Source organism: Schistocerca gregaria, chromosome 7 (genome assembly GCF_023897955.1).
Source record: "Schistocerca gregaria isolate iqSchGreg1 chromosome 7, iqSchGreg1.2, whole genome shotgun sequence".
NCBI classification, from domain to species: domain Eukaryota; kingdom Metazoa; phylum Arthropoda; class Insecta; order Orthoptera; family Acrididae; genus Schistocerca; species Schistocerca gregaria.
The window spans coordinates 351062951-351082415 of NC_064926.1; the positions used below are offsets into that span (position 1 = coordinate 351062951).

At 43.9% G+C, this 19465-nt stretch overlaps 1 protein-coding gene across 1 annotated transcript in view; it reads left to right on the forward strand.

Moving 5' to 3' along the window:
- LOC126282015 (myrosinase 1-like) overlaps nucleotides 1-19465 on the forward strand; it is a 74346-nt gene that overhangs the window by 11655 nt on the left and 43226 nt on the right. Inside the window, exons 4-5 of the mRNA XM_049981408.1 lie at nucleotides 17145-17267; nucleotides 17334-17514. Coding sequence (XP_049837365.1) covers nucleotides 17145-17267; nucleotides 17334-17514 — 304 coding nt within the window. The remainder of the gene's footprint in view (nucleotides 1-17144; nucleotides 17268-17333; nucleotides 17515-19465) is intronic.

The following is a 19465-nucleotide window of genomic DNA, read 5'->3' on the forward strand; positions in this document are numbered from 1 at the left end:
TATGAGAATAGAAGGTGGAGGGACGAAAAAGGGAAGGAAAGGCAAGGGATGAGTGACGTCAGCTGCATCGAGACCTGATGCGGAATGAGCAACAGCGAGTGAAAAGTGTGCCAGACCGAGTTTTTGGGCCCAGCATGTCCTGCTTACTAGGCAGTTACGTTAACCACTGTGCAGCCCGGGACACAGTGACTATCACAACTGCGCACACTACACCGGTACGCATGACGGCCGCCCCACATTCCAGCCGAGCGCCACCTGTTCGCAGTCCCAGTGCCGTTCCTCCATGCTCGCTACTCTGGGATTCACGTAGGAGGTCGGACGTTCTTGTGCAGCCACAATGAAGAAGGTTGATCCATTTATCATCCAGGCGAATCAGTTACATAAATTCGTGGCATTTGTTCATCTACATCTACATGATTACCCTGCAATTTACATTTAAGTGCTTGGCAGAGGGTTCATCGAACCACAATCATACTATCTCTCTACCATTCCACTTCCGAACAGTGCCCGGGAAAAACGAACACCTAAAACTTTCGTTCGAGATTTGATTTCTCTTATCTTATTTTGGTGATCATTCCTATCTATGTAGGTTGGGTTCCACAAAATATTTTCGCATTCGGAAGAGAAAGTTGGTGACTGAAATTTCGTAAATAGATCTCGCCGCGACGAGAAACGACTTTGCTTTAATGACTTCCATCCCAACTCGCGTATCATATCTGCCACACTCCCTCCCCTATTGATAATACAAAACAAGCTGCCCTTTTTTGCACCCTTTCGATGTCCTCCGTCAATCCCACCTGGTAAGGATCCCACACCGCGCAGCAACATTCTAACAGAGGACGAACGAATGTAGCGTAAGCTGTCTCTTTAGTGGACTTGTTGCATATTCTAAGTGTCCTGCCAACGATGCGCAACCTTTGGCTCGCCTTGCCCACAATATTATCTATGTGATCTTTCCAACTGAAGTTGTTCGCAACTTTAACACCCAGGTACTTAGTTGAATTGACAGCCTTGAGAATTGTACTATTTATCGAGTAATCGAATTCCAACGGATTTATTTTGGAACTCATGTGGATCACCTCACACTTTTCGTTATTTAGCGTCAACTGCCACCTTCCACAACACACAGCAATCTTTTCTAAATCGCTTTGCAACTGATACTGGTCTTCGGATGACCTTACTAGACGGTAAATTACAGTATCATCTGCGAACAACCTAAGAGAACTGCTCAGATTGTCACCCAGGTCATTTATATAGAGCAGGAACAGCAGAAGTCCCAGGACGCTTCCCTGGGGAACACCTGATATCACTTCAGTTTTACTCGATGATTTGTGTCTATTAATACGAACTCGATCTTCCTGACAGGAAATCACGAATCCAGTTCCACAACTGAGACGATACCCCATAGGCCCGCAGCTTGATTAGAAGTCGCTTGTGAGGAACGGTGTCAAAAGCTTTCCGGAAATCTAGAAATACGGAATCAACTTGAGATCCCCTGTCGATAGCGGCCATTACTTCGTGCGAATAAAGAGGTAGCTGCGTTGCACAAGAACGATGTTTTTCTGAAACCATGCAGATTACTTATCAATAGATCGTTCCCTTCGAGGTGATTCATAATGTTTGAATACAGTATATGCTCCAAAACCCTACTGCAAACCGACGTCAATGGTATAGGTCTGTAGTTCGATGGATTACTCCTACTACCCTTCTTAAACACTCCAAAAGGACAGACAGCATACGGAATCATCAGCTTTGATATGTTATATGTCTTCGGCTCCCTTCTGCTGTCCTTCCAGAAGTCTCACTCTCTGAAGGTCTTTGGATACGCAGTCACTCCATCGAGTTCTAGGTCTTCCTACGGGCCCTCTGCCGGTGGGCTTGGCATTGGATACTGTTTTCGGTCATCGGTTGTCCTGCATTCCAGGAACGTGTCCTGCCTACTGGAGTCGTCTTTTCTTCATAATAGCCACGACGTTCGGCGCTTTGTAAATATCATACAGCTCTATATAGTGACGAATCCTCCATTTTTCACTCTCATTATCGTAAACTGGTCCAAAAATCTTCCGAAGGACCTTCCTTTCAAATATCATTAGTCTGTTCAGAACTTACTTGGTTGTACACCAGGTGGCACATCCATATAGTACTACTGGCTCTAGGAGTGTTGTGTAGATGCTTATTTTGAGATGTCTTGACAAACTTCTGGTTTTGCGGAGAGCGTTAAGGTTGTGGTAACAGCGAATTCCTGCCTGTAGTCTGGCCTGTATTTCCATTTTACTGGATGGTTCATCTCAGAATACTGAGCCCAGATATTTGACCTCTCTGACTTGACAGTAAGAACCTTCAGCTATCTATAAGAGTGGAAGTGGTTCTTGAGTATCATTATGTCTACGGTGTAGAACCATGTATTCCGTCTTGTCACGATTGATTTGAAGCTCAATTTTCATCGTTGTTGTAATTTCTTAGTCTTCCCCGGCGATTTGATGACATCTCGTGGAAATCGGGTTTTCTGCCGGATATCAGCGTCTTCCAAACACGATATTTAGACGTCATTACTTTATGTCTTCATCAGGTGTTCCCTGAGACATCGTTGTTGCTTCAAGAACGTCAGCCATTTCCTCTAATCCTTCTCTCGTTCCAGATAGTAGCACTGTATCATCGACATATCCGAGGAATTTGATGTTCACATCCCGGGTCTGGACTCCTGTAAGTTCATTAGGTGACATCTCTCGCATTATCTTCTCTAATGCAAGATTGAAAGGAACAGGCGATAGTTCATCACCGTGCCGTAGCCCAGTATTTATTTTGAATGCTTCAGTTACCTTATTTCTAATTTTTACCTTTGTAGTAGTATCCATCAGACAGACCTTCATGAGGCTTACTAGTTTCTTGACAAAACCAAACTCTTCCAGTCATTTCATCATACTTTACCGATGAATGCAATCATAAGCTTTTCTGAAGTCGATAAGGAGCATGTGTAGTTCTTGGCCAAACTCCCACCTTTTTCTACGATCTGGCGTAAGACAAACATTTGGTCGATAGTACATCTCCCGTGTCGAAATCCTCCTTCATATTCTCCAATAACAGTGTCTTCCAACTATTTGATTCAGTCTAGAAGACAGTTTGAGAAGATCTTATAACAAATACTGAGCAGAGCGATACTGCAGTACTTTTCACATTCTATTTGATCACTCTTCTCGTGGATGGGACACATTAGTGCATTTCTCCAGTCTTCTGGAATGTTTTAAATGTTCCAATTCGATAATCGTTGCGACAAGGTATTCACCCCTTTCCTGAATTATTTCAGCATGGATGCCATCTTCTCCTGGGATTCTGACCTTTTTAAGCTGTTTTATCCTCCTCCTGATCTCTCCTACAGTTGGTGGTCGGTATTCGGGTTCCGCTGTCTAGGACAGGAGTAGTAAAAGAATGTCGTTGGGTCTTCACATTTTAACAAGTCACTGGAATATTCTTCCCATCTATTTGCAATTTGATATTCATTTGTCAGCATCTCTCCTTTGGCATTTTTAAATGAATTTCTCAGTCGGTTTATAGCTTTTCATCAGATAGTTGATCTTTCTGTACATGTTCTTCGTCCTCCTTATTTGCAAGTTTTCATCTGCTTCTGTAATAACGCCAGTCACGAACTTCTGTTTCCTTCCGCAATACCGCTTGTGTTTGTCTTCAGACTCTGTCAAATTCTGTCTCACTGCTCTGATCAGTTGCTGACTGTAACCACTTGTCACGGGCTTCTTTTCTCCTGTTGACCGCCTCTTCAAAGACCTCATTGAACCATTTCTTCTTCCTCGCCACTCTTTTTCCAATGACTGCTCCTGCAGCCTTTGTAACCACATTTCTAGTTTCTTCCCATTACTGATTTAAATCTGAGTCCTCTGTTGCCGGCAGTATTGTAAAACGATTCCTGATCTCAACCTGAAGTTCATTTCTGGTTTCCTCCTGTGCTACTTTTTCTATTTCTAAACGTGCCACTTTCTTTAGTTTACTTCTTTGGTTTGGTTTCAGGGTGTCTCTGAGTTGACTTTTAACCAAGGAATGGTCAGAACCACACTGAAACCCACGGGAATTTCTTACATACATAATCCAATTCCTGGCTTCTGCATTAATTGTTATGTGATCTATTTGTTTAACTGTTTTTCCATCTGGAGATACCCATGTTCCTTTGTGCACCTGTCTATGTGGGTAGTGTTTTCGATAAACAGGCCCTTGGACGTAGCACCGCTTATTCCATTGTCGTTACTATTTTCATGGAGACTACGAAGACCTATTGTGGGAGTAAAGATGGTCTCCCTTCCAATTTTGACATTAAAATTGCCGATGGGAATTCTGCAGCTGTGTTTAAGGATGGAATCCATATCTTTTTCCAGCTCTGCATAGAATATAGCCATTAACTGAGCTTCACTTTCCTCTGTTTGTACACGACAGTTCACAAAGGCAAGTTGGTAGTTTTTCACTGATAAATTTAGAACTGAGGTTCTTGGGTTCACTGCCGTAAAATACTTTACCATTGGTACAGTGACTTTGTTAACACAGAAACCAGTTCGAAAACTGTGCTTCACTGCCTCCCCATAGACTATTGTGTAATTTTCTACGTCTGTTGGCGATTGGTAGGCCCTAAGGGTTGCTAAACTACCGCTGCAATACCTCTGAGGATCATTTGACCACGCAAGCCCCACCACCACAAGATAAGGATACCGTTGGAGGGAAACCTACCACTACGTCTACTAATTACTCGCTCCAACATCTACTGGCTTTTGAAAATGATACTACCAGAAGAACTACACGGAGGAACAGAATTAAGAACCACTTTTTCGAAACCTCATATCTTTCGCCCGTCGCCACGAACAAGTTTTAAATTTGACCCAAAGATGCTTACAAACTTTCTGTACTGGTGCAAAAGCGTGGCATCCAACAAAGTTGTCCTAAGGCTCACCGACGCTTCAAACAGCATGGCGTCGACACATGCGAACAAAAACCCGAGCTCAGAAGTTCATGAGACGTGTACAATGGGTTAATGCTGTCACACTGACACAAAATGTGACGTATATTCTACCCAACACCACCATGGATGTGCCACCCAATGAGAAGGACGTCTAAGTCCCTCTTACCCACATTTCATCCCTTCCTTTGATGCCCATGCGATGGAGATCAAAAGCGCCAATCCCAGTGCTAAAATGACTCTATTGTACTATGAGTGGCTGAGGAAAATATTTCAGATACACCGCCTTTCAGAATCGACAGAATCTATGCCTCAGGGGTGGCTTAGAGTGTGTCAATGAAACCATCCCTTCCCTTCGGACGTCTATTCCCATACATTTCGCTATCGAAAATGATAGTTCACAGCGCGTTGAGGAACAGGAATATGTTCTTGGTAACCTTTGATACTAGTGATGTTTCCCAGACGTTCCAGCTATACTCTACATCTACATCTACACCCATATTCCGCAAGCCAACTGACGGTGTGTGGCGGAGAGTACCTTGGGTACCTCTATCTGTCCTCCCTTCAATTCCAGTCTCGTATTGTTCGTGGAAAGAAGGATTGTCGGTAAGCTTCTGTGTGGGCTCTAATCTCTCTGATTTTATCCTCATGGTCTCTTCGCGAGATATACGTAGGAGGGAGCAATATACTGCTTGACTCTTCGGTGAAGGTATGTTCTCGAAACTTTAACAAAAGCCCGTACCGAGGTACTGAGCATCTCTCATGCAGAGTCTTCCACTGGAGTTTATCTATCATCTCCGTAACGCTTTCGCGATTACTAAATGATTCCGTAATGAAGCGCCGACCGGGGAGGTCTCGCAGTTTTAGGCGCTCAGTCCGGAACCACGCGACTGCTACGCTCGCAGTTTCGAATCCTGTCTGGAGCATGGATGTGTGTGATGTCCTTATGTTACTTAGGTTTAAGTAGTTCTAAGTTCTAGGGGACTGATGACCGCAGATGTTAAGTCCCATAGTGCTCAGAGCCATTTGAACCATTTTTTTGTAACGAAGCGCGCTGCTCTCCGTTGGATCTTCTCTATCTCTTCTATCAACTCTATCTCGTACGGATCCCACACTGCTGAGCAGTATTCAAGGAGTGGGGGAACAAGCGTATTGTAACCTACTTCTTTTGTTTTCGGATTGCATTTACTTAGGATTCTTACAATGAATCTCAGTCTGGCATCTGCTTTACCAACGATCAACTTTATATGATCATTCCATTCTAAATCACTGCTAATGCGTACTCCCAGATAATTTAAGGAATTAACTGCTTCCAGTTGCTCACCTGCTATTTTGGAGCTAAATGATAAGGGATCCATGTTTCTATGTATTCGCAGCACATTACACTTGTGTACATTGAGATTAAATTGCCATTTCCTGCACCATGCGTCAATTCGTTGTAGTTCGTCCTGCATTTCAGTACAATTTTCCATTGTTGCAACCTCTCGATACACCACAGCGTCACCTGCAAAAAGCCTCTGTGAACTTTCAATGTGATCCACAAGGTCATTTATGTATATTGTGAATAGCAACGGTCCTTTGACACCCCCATGCGGCACACCAGAAATCACTCTTACTTCTTAACAGAAATCACTCTTACTTCTTAAGACTTCTCCCCATTGAGAATGACATGTTGCGTTCTGTTACCTAGGAACTCTTCAATCCAATCACATAATTGGTTTGATAGTCCATATGCTCTTACTTTGTTCATTTCTAAACATTCATGGTGGTGTCTGATTGTTCTATATCGTGTCTCCCTACCACTTTCGCGCAACGACGCTCTGAGCGTGTTTTTTAGGGAATTAACTAGTTTCAACCTGAGACCTGTTGCTGGTAAGGAGACGCCAGACCACACATGACATGTAGAATTCAGAAGAGTTCAGTGAGACTAGCGATGATATAACCAAATACTAAATGATCTCAGCGTCAGCTCCATTGCACTCTCTGTAAAAGAATCTTAATACTAACTAAATTTAGTGGAAAGGGTTCAAGGCTTTCCTATTTTTAGTTAGCTGGTAAAATAACGTCGAAAAAGCAGTTAAGTTTACCACTGGAAATTTTATTCTACTCACAAAACATCGTTTCTAAATTGCACTATTGATAAAAGGAAATGTTTTAATACAGGATGGTAAAAACCAACTGCGTTCAACAAAAATGTGAACGACTATTCCCTAAATGGGTTTCCAAGTTCTACAATCGATCGAAGGATGACCTATGCCATATCACATCTATAATCTAGGTTTAAATTAAGTTTCACAAAAGAGAAAACTAGCAAAATGGTCTACAGTGACCCTCAATTATCTTTAATTACTTATCTAACCTGTCGTAAATTACAGTGGCTGATGTGGCTTCTCAATAACTATAAAATAGAAAAATCATCGCGTTTCAGATCTTTACTTCAAGTGGCAAATGTGAACACCATGAGTTTTAATTAACGATCGACACTAGTATTACGTTGTATACATGGAAGAATCCTGGAGATACTAAAAGGTATCAGATAGATTATATAATGGTAAGACAGAGATTTAGGAACCAGGTTTGAAATTGCAGGACATTTCCAGGGGCAGATGTAGACTCTGACCACAATCTATTGGTTATGACCTGTAGGTTAAAACTGAAGAAACTGCAAAAAGGTGGGAATTTAAGGACATGGGATCTGGATAAGCTGAAAGAACCAGAGGTTGTACAGAGTTTCAAGGAGAGCATAAGGGAACAATTGGCAGCAATGGGGGAAAGAAACACAGTTGAAGAAGAATGGGTAGCTCTGAGGGATGAAGTAGTGAAGGCAGCAGAGGATAAAGTAGGTAAAAAGACGAGTGTTGCTAGAAATCCTTGGGTAACAGAAGAAATATTGAATTTAATTTATGAAAGGAGAAAATATAAAAATGCAGTAAATGAAGCAGGCAAAAAGGAATACAAACATCTCAAAAATGAGATCGACAGGAAGTGCAAAATGGCTAAGCAAGGATGGCTAGAGGACAAATGTAAGGTTGTAGAAGCTTATCTCACTAGGGGTAAGATAGATACTGCCTACAGGAAAATTAAAGAGACCTTTAGAGATAAGAGAACCACGTGTATGAATATCAAGAGCTCAGATGGCAATCCAGTTCTAAGCGAAGAAGGGAAGGCAGAAAGGTGGAAGGAGTATATAGAGGGTTTATACAAGGGCGATGTACTTGAGAACAATACTATGGAAATGGAAGAGGATGTAGATGAAGATGAAATGGGAGATACGATACTGCGTGAAGAGTTTGACAGAGCACTGAAAGACCTGAGTCGAAACAAGGCCCCCGGAGTAGACAACATTCCATTAGAACTACTGACGGCCTTGGGAGAGACAGTCAGGACAAAACTCTACCACCTGGTGAGCAAGATGTATGAGACAGGTGAAATACCCTCAGACTTCAAGAAGAATATAATAATTCCAATCCCAAAGAAAGCAGGTGCTGACAGATGTGAAAATTACCGAACTATCAGTTTAATAAGTCACAGCTGCAAAATACTGACGCGAATTCTTTACAGACGAATGGAAAAACTGGTAGATGCGGACCTCGGGGAGGATCAGTTTGGATTCCGTCGAAATGTTGGAACACGTGAGGCAATACTGACCTTACGACTTATCTTAAAAGAAAGATTAAGAAAAGGCAAACCTACGTTTCTAGCATTTGTAGACATAGAGAAAGCTTTTGACAATGTTGACTGGAATACTCTCTTTCAAATTCTGAAGGTGGCAGGGGTAAAATACAGGGAGCGAAAAGCTATTTACAATTTGTACAGAAACCAGATGGCAGTCATAAGAGTCGAGGGGCATGAAAGGGAAGCAGTGGTTGGGAAAGGAGTGAGACAGGGTTGTAGCCTCTCCCCGATGTTATTCAATCTGTATATTGAGCAAGCAGTAAAGGAAACAAAAGAAAAATTTGGAGTAGGTATTAAAATTCATGGAGAAGAAATAAAAACTTTGAGGTTCGCCGATGACATTGTAATTCTGTCAGAGACGGCAAAGGACTTGGAAGAGCAGTTGAACGGAATGGACAGTGTCTTGAAAAGAGGATATAAGATGAACATCAACAAAAGCAAAACGAGGGTAATGGAATGTAGTCAAATTAAATCGGGTGATGCTGGGGGAATTAGATTAGGAAATGAGACACTTAAAGTAGTAAAGGAGTTTTGCTATTTAGGAAGTAAAATAACTGATGATGGTCGAAGTAGAGAGGATATAAAATGTAGACTGGCAATGGCAAGGAAAGCGTTTCTCAAGAAGAGAAATTTGTTAACATCGAATATAGATTTATGTATCAGGGAGTCGTTTATGAAAGTATTTGTTTGGAGTTTAGCCATGTATGGAAGTGAAACATGGACAATAACTAGTTTGGACAAGAAGAGAATAGAAGCTTTCGAAATGTGGTGCTACAGAAGAATGCTGAAGATTAGATGGGCAGATCACGTAACTAATGAGGAGGTATTGAATAGGATTGGGGAGAAGAGAAGTTTGTGGCACAACTTGACTAGAAGAAGGGATCGGTTGGTAGAACATGTTTTGAGGCATCAAGGGATCACAAATGTAGCATTGGAGGGCAGCGTGGAGGGTAAAAATCGTAGAGGGAGACCAAGAGATGAATACACTAAGCAGATTCAGAAGGATGTAGGTTGCAGTAGGTACTGGGAGATGAAGCAGCTTGCACAGGATAGAGTAGCGTGGAGAGCTGCATCAAACCAGTCTCAGGACTGAAGACAACAACAACAAACAACTAGTATTACGCAAAAAGGGGGTGTAACAGATGAGTCTTCTGCAGTTTTGAGTGAAGCCTTATGCGCTCAAAAATGCGGCATCGCGTGCGTTCATTACCTTGTCGGTGTTTAGGCAGCGTCAGGGCGACAGCGGCCGGCGCACCAGCCATCCAGCTCGCCGTCACAGAACTAACTCTCCTTCTAACTTCTCGTTACTACAATTTACCGAAGTTGGTTTAAAAAAACTATCTGGCTGTGTTTTCATCTGACAAATCAGGGTCTCAATGTTAACCTTAAGCTCCGCCTACAAAAATTCTGTCTATCCAATGAGAAGCGTTATACTTTTTAAAGTTTGCAACGTAACAAACGCTAAAAAGTCTCACGCTAAAACCTGCAGCTAGTGTGGTCCTTTTAGCGTTATCGTAAGATCTATACTGTTCTTCTGGAGGGCTCTATCTTTTAACATGGGCTGGGGGGTGGACCTTGACATACCTGAGACGCGAAAAAAGTCTCAAGCTAAAACTTGCGGGTGGTAGTGGCCCTTTTTGTGTTATCGTAAGATCTATACTGTTTTTCTGGAGGGCTCTAGTTTTTAACATGGGCTGGGGGGTGGTCCTTGACGTACCTGAGACGCGAAAAAGTCTCACGCTAAAACGTGCGGGTGGTGAGCCCTAGTGGTTAGCTGGAGACGTGGGTGTCCGTCCCTTATAGTAGGGACTTCTAGCTTAACACGGTTCTGCTCTCGGCTTCTGTCCTCGTTTCTCCCCTCGGAACTGCGTCTGCCTCACGGTGGGAAGGTACGACATGCATTTAGTCATTCTTGTGTTATTCTGTGGTATTCCATTTGCTCACTCGTTACTCGTATTACTTTGATTAATTTAGTGTCACGATTTATTCGGAGCTATGTGACTTACTACTGGATTTGCTTATCACGTCAGGGTTTTCATGGAAGGTGTTGGATTTGCCTGACACCTTACACATTAAACGACTGTGGGGAGCTGTATCGAACGCCTTGCGGAAGTCAAGAAACACGGCATCTACCTGTGAACCCGTGTCTATGGCCCTCTGAGTCTCGTGGACGAATAGCGCGAGCTGGGTTTCACACGACCGTCTTTTTCGAGACCCATGCCGATTCCTACAGAGTAGATTTCTAGTCTCGAGAAAAGTCATTATACTCCCATAGGAACTAAGCTGGAAGAGGACGTCTTACATCTTTTCAAACACGTGCTTACCTCGGCTTACTTTTTATTTAACGACCAGTATTTTGAGCAGACTGACGGTGTTGCTGTGGGTAGTCCTCTGTCTCTCATAGTAGCTAATCTTTTTGTGGAAGATTTCGAGGACGAAGCACTTCAGGCGGTGGTTTTGAAACCCAAATGTTTTTGGAGATATGTAGATGATACGTTTGTGGTATGGCCGCATGGGGCAGCAACGCTTTCTTCTTTCCTGCAACATCGGAACTCCCTCCATCCAAGCATCTGCTTCACCGTGAAGGTAGAGAAAGATCGTGAGCTCCCGTTTCTGGGTGTTTTGGTTCGTAGAAAAGGAGACGGCTCCTTGGGTCACAGTGTGTTCCGGAAGCCTACGCACACAGACTTGTATTTACAAGCTACGAGCTGTCATCATCCCTCACAGCGCAGCGGTGTATTGCGGACGCTAGTGCATAGGGCTACAGCTATCTCAGATCAGGACAGCTTATCGGCAGAGCTTAGCCATCTGCGCTCTGTGTTTGCCCAGAACGGGTACTCCGAGAAGCAGATCCGGAACGCATTTCGACCAGCACGCTTCAAACCTCAAGAAGAGCCTGAAGAAGCAGAGAATACCACGAGGTTGGTTTTTCTACCGTATGTCGGTGGCGTGTCTTTTAAGATGGGCAGAATTTTCAAGAAGTACCGGATTAAATGTGTTTTCCGGCCTCCAGCACGAGTGAAATCAGTGCTGGGCTCTGTTAAAGACAACCACGGCCTGAGAAGACCAGGAATATATAAAATCCCGTGCCAATGCGGGAAGTCTTATATTGGCCAGACGTGTCGTACGATCAAAGACAGATGCGACGAACATAAACGTCACACGGGGTTGGGTCAGCCAGAGAAATCTGCGGTTGCTGAACACTGCCTTGACACGGGACACGGCATGAATTACGAAGAAACCAAGATCCTCTCGCATGCTTCCACATACTGGGACTCCATCATCAAAGAGGCGGTCTAAATACGTATAAACAGTGACCTAATAAACAGAGACACCTGAGCAAAGCCTGGGAGCCAGCCTTGGCAGCACTAATGAATCGTCAGCCACAGAGTGGCAACCGCACCGAATTTACGCAGATGGGAAACCTTAGCGCAGATGCTTAAATCGCGCGCCAACACCTCGCGCGCGCGAACGGAGTCCGTCGCCCCCGGTCGCATTTTCCCGTGCCGCGGCGCGCTTTGGCAGACCGCGACCTGTTCTCCAGCAGAGGGCTCTTGTATTCGACGCTGTCTACGATTGGTCTTCGATGACGTCATGCCCCGCCGGCGCCTGCGCTGTTGTAGAAAGCCAGCATATAAATTGGCGAGCTTCTCAGCGACTGCGACAGTAGCACCTGAAGATGGCGGGCAGTTGTCTCGCTGAAATATTGTGCGGTTTCTACAATATCATCCGGCGTAATTCCCCTGAACCTATCAAGCATCTATCATTTTGCTATCTGTACGATAATCTAGAGAAGGAACTACAGTGCAATCTTCCTCTGTGAAACAGCTTTGGAAAAAGACATTCGGTATTTCGGCTTTTAGTCTGTCATCCTCTGTTTCAGTACCATTTTGCTCACAGAGTGTCTGGACATTTTGTTTTGATCCACCTACTGCTTTGACATAAGGCCTAAATTTCTTAGGATATTCTACCAAGTCAGTACATAGAATTTTACTTTCGAATTCATTGAACGCCTCTCGCATAGCCCTTATCACACTACATTTTGCTTCGCGTAATTTTTGTTTGTCTGTAAGGCTTTGGCTATGGATATCATGGTGCTGCAACCCCAATGAACGTGACCTCACCCTTTGGAGTGCAGTGAGACCGCAATTTTTACTCTGTGGAACCACTACAGACCATTCAAAACCATTCAACGAAATTTGAATGTGATCTGAAGCAGCAAAAGGTGATTAAGCTCTTACAGTGTTCCTGTTTCACACACTCCTGATCACAGAGGGCTGTGACATTAACAGACATATGAATAAAATTGCAAGGAGTACCTCTAAGGTCACCCATCTCGACGAAATCTTCGGTAAATTCGAATTTTAAAAATGAGCTGTTACAGAGATAACCGGTGAAGTACCCTAGTGCCAGCAGATAGGCAAGCATTTGACACACTTCCGACGCCAGCTGCTAGCCTGCAGGAGCCTAGGACTATTTCGCTGGTCTTTTTCTGTAGAGGCCGTTTTCTATACAGGGGCAGATGCCACCAAGAGTAATTCCAACCTTAGGTGCCTTAAAGAGACTCGTTCCCATTGTATACATTGTCACACCCCTTCATGATCACACCATAGGCGGGCATGAAATAAGAGCACTGAAAAAGCATAAGCAACCTCTGCTACTTTTGATCACGTTCACATCTGATCGAATTGTTTTGAATGAGCCTCAGAGGTTTCATCCCGTACACAAGGCAAAAATCCTGGTTCCACTGCACTCCAAAGGGGTGAGATAATGTTAAATGGGGTAGCAGCCCTTTGATTTCCGTCGAGAAGGGTTGAATCGCCCATAAGGTGTTAATAGTGTCAGAAGTTGCCGAAAACGTCTTCCTGTTCCTCATCACATTGCGAACAGTCGTCTTTGACTGCGAAGTTGGAGTAAATCAACGTCCCAAGGAAGGGGGATGGTTTCATTCAAGTCCTATATGCCAACTCCGCAGGCCTTTTGTGTCGGTTCCAAAAGTCGGTGTTTCTGAAATGTTTTCTTGAGCCACTCATAAGCTGTTATCCAACCACCTGACAGTGCATAAATATGCAAGTTTCACACCAATGTTCCACAGGATAAACAGAACACCTCTCAAACCAGATAACTACACACAGGAACTAAATATAATCAAACAAATTGCTGTTGAAAGCGACTACAAAGCAGACATCATAAACAAACTCAACAGCAAGGTAAAACTTAAACATGCAGTACACACACACAACACAGCAGACCACACCACTTCAAGAAAAAGAGACAGATGGTACACACTAACATACAATAACAAAATATCACATAGAATTGGAAAAATCTTGAAAAAGCAAGGGACCTCAGTAACATTAAGAACAAACATTACAGTTCAGAAAAGACTAAGACCAGTCAGAAAAAAGACGAATTCAGCAACGCTGGAATATATCAACTCATTTGCAACTCCAGTCAGGCACAATTTATAGGACAAACAAGCAGAAACTTCCGAACGAGGTACACAGTGCACATGAGAGCTCTAAAGGTTGACAGCACACGTACAACTTTTGCAGAACATCTAATGAACAAAAAAGCATAACCCCACTAATACCGAAAACGATCTACACATTATGAAAAACAGCAACAGCCTATACCGACAACTAACGACGTAAGGAAATTAATACATACAAAACCCTATAGTCGAAGGGGAAAATGTAATGAACGAAAACACAACACATTGCAACAGTACACTTTTTACCGCTTTGAGAGAACTGAACAAGGACGCAGAACAGAAAGCATACAATCTTAAAAGAACTCCTTCCCTATCACACACAGAGACATAAATAAGGAACAGAAGTCGTCGTAATTCGCGCTACGGTTTTCATAGCCTTCTCGCATCATGTGACACACCTCTCGCGACACACGCGGGCAACAAGATGGCATAATATTCTTGATAGTAAATTTTGTTTTCTGTGTATAGAATCAGCTACATGCCGTCCGACGAACGTGAGTACACGAATAACTAAGTAACACCCCAGTACACACCAAATAACTGGATTCCACAACACTACCGCAACCCTGAGTGTATATTGCTGATATACGAAGTTCACCTGTTAGTATTTTTTTACTAATAGCCACTCACACAGAAGTAAATGACATTATGGTCGCTGAGAAAATCGGCAACAGAAAAAAGCACATAAAATATGTAACAAACAGCGAAAATAATTCTCAAAAGCACACACAGTGAATAAGGTAGTATGAGGGGATCCATAGAAAACTGTATGTCAAAAAACTAATAGTAAACATGTAATAATGTGTCACTGTGTTTGTGTCACTATGCTATTTTCTGCATGTTTTAGGTTAAAAAAAACAATGATGATGGGGTATATTTGTCATCGAAACTAGTTTAAGAAAATAAACAAGTAAATAATTATCATAGTGTTTTCATCAAGGCGGATTCAATTTCTGATATTCTTGTACAACTTTTGGTTTTTTCAATGACCTTCCGTCAGTTACTACGAACTGTAACATTTTCGAGAGGAAACGACGAATCCACTCGCAACTGAGGCGATACTGCACAGTCATGCTATTTCACTAGTAGTCGCATGTGAGGAATGGTGTCAAAGACCTTCTAGAAATCTAAAATTATGGAATCAGTTTAACATCGTCTGTCTACAGCACTCATTACCTTTTAAAAATAAAAGCTATTTGTGTTTCATATGAACGATATTGTCTGGATCCGTGGTATTTGTCTATACATCGTTTTCTTCGAGTTAATTCTTTAAGTTCGAGTACAGTGTACGGTCCGAAATCCAACTGCAAATCGACGTTCGTGATATGGTTCTGCAATGCAGCGGATACTCGTATTTCCTTTCTTGGGTATCGGTGTACGTTGTGCTACTTTCCAATCTTCAGGTACGGATCTTTCGACGAGTGAGCGGTTGCAAAATGTCTCTGAGCACTATGGGATTTAACATCTGAGGTCATCAGTCCCCTATAACTTAGAACTACTTAAATCTAACTAACCTAAGGACATCACACACATCCGTGCCCGAAGCAGGATTCGAACCTGCGACCGTAGAGATCGCCCCGTTCCAGGCTGAAGAGCCTAGAACCACTCGGCCACTTCGGCCGGGGAGCGGTTGCATATAACTGCTAAATAATGAGCTACTGTATCAATGTACTCTGAAAGGAATCTGACTGGTATACAATCTGGACCGGAGGCCTCCCGTCTATTAAAAGCTGCTTCGCTACACCGCCGACATATTTTTCTAAGATACTCATGTCAGCAGTAGTTCATGATTCGACCTCTGGGAAAATTATTTTGTCTTTTTTGGAGAAGGAATGTCGTAAAACCGTGACTAGTAATTCTGTTTTGGTGGTACTGCCATCAGCATCATCGACATTGCTAACACAAATTAAAGATATTGACTGCGTCTTGCCGCTGGTGTACTTTACATACGACCAATTTCGAAGACTGAGTTTCGTTATGGGAAATATTAATAGCGTCGCTCGTTAATAATGTGACGTCGTGTGAATTCTACGATGCGCGTTGAAATGGTAAGACACTGTGTGTCTAAATGTCAACGTAAAATAGGGTACCAGTACAGGAGATTGCGACAGGGGGTTAAATAAAACACACGCATTGGAACTCTGCAGATATTTTTTGTATAGGAGCACAAATGGAACAAAAATGGAATAAAATCAACTACTGTCCCTCAAAATTCTACCAGAGTGTATCCAGACAGCGTTGCCGGCGTTGGGGAAGGTGCCGCATGCCACTAGCATTGCTATCAAAGTGTGCCACTTGTGATTGAAATGCTGTGAGGATATCCGCCCTCTTTGTCTTCGCCTTTCACGCAGTTGTGGAATGAGGTAGAAGTCGCATGGATTGGAGTCCAGCGAGCAGGGTGGGTGGGAGAGGATTTAACACCCCACCGTGGTACACAATTGTTGATGACGTCTGCAGTATGGACTGTATCATGGAATATGGCTGCGTCATCCAGCATTTCCCATAGCTGCATGTAGCTCCGCATGACATTGGGCGGCCTTTCTGACAATGATAAAGGCAATTTTCACTTGAGCTCGCTGCTCCACTCTGTTTAAAACCGTATTTTTGCGTGACCAAGGTCACACTGTTTCAGGTGCTGGCATCGAGCAACCATCAGATGCCGTAACAATCTGCCGGTTGAGTTCTATACTGTTTGCCGCGGGCTTTTAAAAGTATTTACTACGATTAAGGTGACGCCACATTATCGCATGATACACCATAGGTGCCATGACTGATGGAATGAACCTCACATGCTGAACGAGAATTGTGTGATATGTCACGTGTCGGAGCAGTTTTCCATTCAGTACTGAGAAAAGATATGACTGCAAAGCTGCAGTAAAGTTTCAAATGAAATGTTTTTGGTTTCTTACTATCTACGAAAGTCTTTGTGTCTACCGATTATTTTCACTTATGTTTGGTATGTCATTTCTATACTTTGTAGTCCATGTTATTCATTCTTTGAGGAGTGCATATCTGACGCAGGTGACAATGTACCACTGGGATCTGCCACAAGCGCTGCAGTACATAGGCGGATGGGCCAACGGCCTGCTGGCAGATTACTTCGTGGAATACGCCAGGGTGCTGTTTGAAAACTTCGGCGACAGGGTGAGTACTAGCAGGTCGCCTTTGAACATGTCTCCAATGAGAGTTTGACGCGACTCATACTTGCAGGTGAAGTGGTGGATCACCTTCAACGAGCCAGCGATGGTCGTGCAGGGCTACGCGAGCCAGGATCGGGCGCCCGCTCAGCCAGCGCCGGGCGTCGGCGACTACCTGGCGGCGCACACCCTGCTCAGGGCGCACGGGCGCGTCTACCGGCTGTACGACCAGCAGTACAGAGCCACGCAGAACGGTGAGGCGGCGCTTGGCGCACTGTTCACCGCCTTGCACTGTCTTGAACGCCCTTCTGCTTCTAGGAATAGGCGAGAACAACATCAATCTTTAAAGGATCGTATTTACTAGACAATTCTCTCGTCTCTTAATGCAGGCTTTCCCGGTGAATACTGCTGATGAAATCTGTTCGGACTTCCATACGGGTATCTGCGCCGAAAATCCGCGACGTTTCGGCGACTTTCATTCTCATCATCTTCATGCGAAGAAACGAAACGTCGCGGATTTTCGACGCAGCTACCCGGATGGAAGCCCGAGAAGATTTCATCAAATCTTCTGTCCGTTGCCCGTTCTTGCTTGTGTAAATCTACTTCTGCTCAAGGCTTATCCTGATAGTAGCTGCTACCAAGTGCAGTGCTGTTTGGAAAAAGTGGAACATCGAGACCGAGAGGTGTGATCACAGTGAAAATTATTCCCATCGGGGACATGACGCTGTACTAACGATTAGATTTATACACCTTTATATGCACTGTAACTGTGAAAATTCAGAAAGGAGTAACACCACTATGTTGTGCAGTCAGAGCCGCTAGGCGTCATGGCATAGAATTAAAGAGTGCCTGACTATGATTCTGAGGAATACTGTGGCAAGCGCTTTGTAGGCGTGCCCACAAAGCGTTAACTTTGGCTGCAGAAGGAGCTGAATGAACAAACTGCCGACCGGCCATATCCTTGACATTTCCGAAGGCTGACTTGTCAGGCGAAGGGGCAGGCCAGGGGAGCAGTGGCCGTCGTTCTTCGAAGAAGTGTTTTCACATTCTTCGTCACGTGTGCCTGGCGTTATCCTGATGAAATATGACATGTGGAACGTCCTGCGGGAGGGGCAATGGCTAGGGCTGTAGAGCCTCCCTGAGTTAGCCCTCAAGACGTAGAACGTGAGATCGCCTGTTATAGGCAATAACACCACAATCCATCACACTTGGAATTTGTCCGCTATGCCGCTTAACAATACAGTCTCCACGATTGCATTCAACACGGTGCCGTCGAACGCTTATGCGGCCGTCACTGCAGGACAAGTTGAAGCGTAACTCGTCCTAAAACACTGCATTTTGACACTCAGAATCCCAGTTCGGCATTCGAGTGCCCAGAGCAGTCTGTGGCGTTTGTAGGTTTTGGTTAACGGAAACCGACGAAATGGCATTCGTCCCATCAGTCCCGCACGCAGAAGAAGGCGTCTAACAATCGACGAGCACCTCCACACCTGTTGCAGTGCTCCTACATCGCGTCAACACTGTGGATGTGGCTATTCTGTCCGTTACGGCCAAGAGAATATTATGGCGCTCATCTCGCACTGTGCTCACACGTTTTCGTCCTTGACGGCATTGTGGACATTCCTCTTCTCCCCACTGGTTCCAGATACGCCTTAGTGTTGAAGCAGTGTGCACTGTAAGAGCCGAAGTGTCATTGAACGACAGATATGCCTCCCGGAGACCAGTCGTTCTGCCCATTTCGAACGCATTCAGATGACGATATTTCACCCGGTAATCTCGGCTATTCACACTCGGCTAGTTACACGTTTCCACTTCGTATCATGTCTCTAGATCGACTGATCATTACATGACCGTGACCTGTCTGGTCACACAAAAGAGGGAGCTGTTGCGCCTAGATGCATGCTACCTGTTTCCCATTTAAATAACTTATTATGGTTCTACTGTTCTGCACATCTTCTTATCTTGGTATGTTGCAGACTATTGCTTCCGAGTGATCCCCTTTTCCTTTTCTACATACAGTACTACTATGTTCACATTGTGGTGGCCTTCATGCAAAGGTATATCCAGAAATCGCTTGTGCACGATGGAGTTTCTTTATAGGGATGACTATAGTACCCACTCTTACTACTGAGAAGCGAGATTGGGCCCTCCACGTATATCCGTGTCTCCGATGGTGCTGCTGGATGAACAAAGCTTCATCACAGA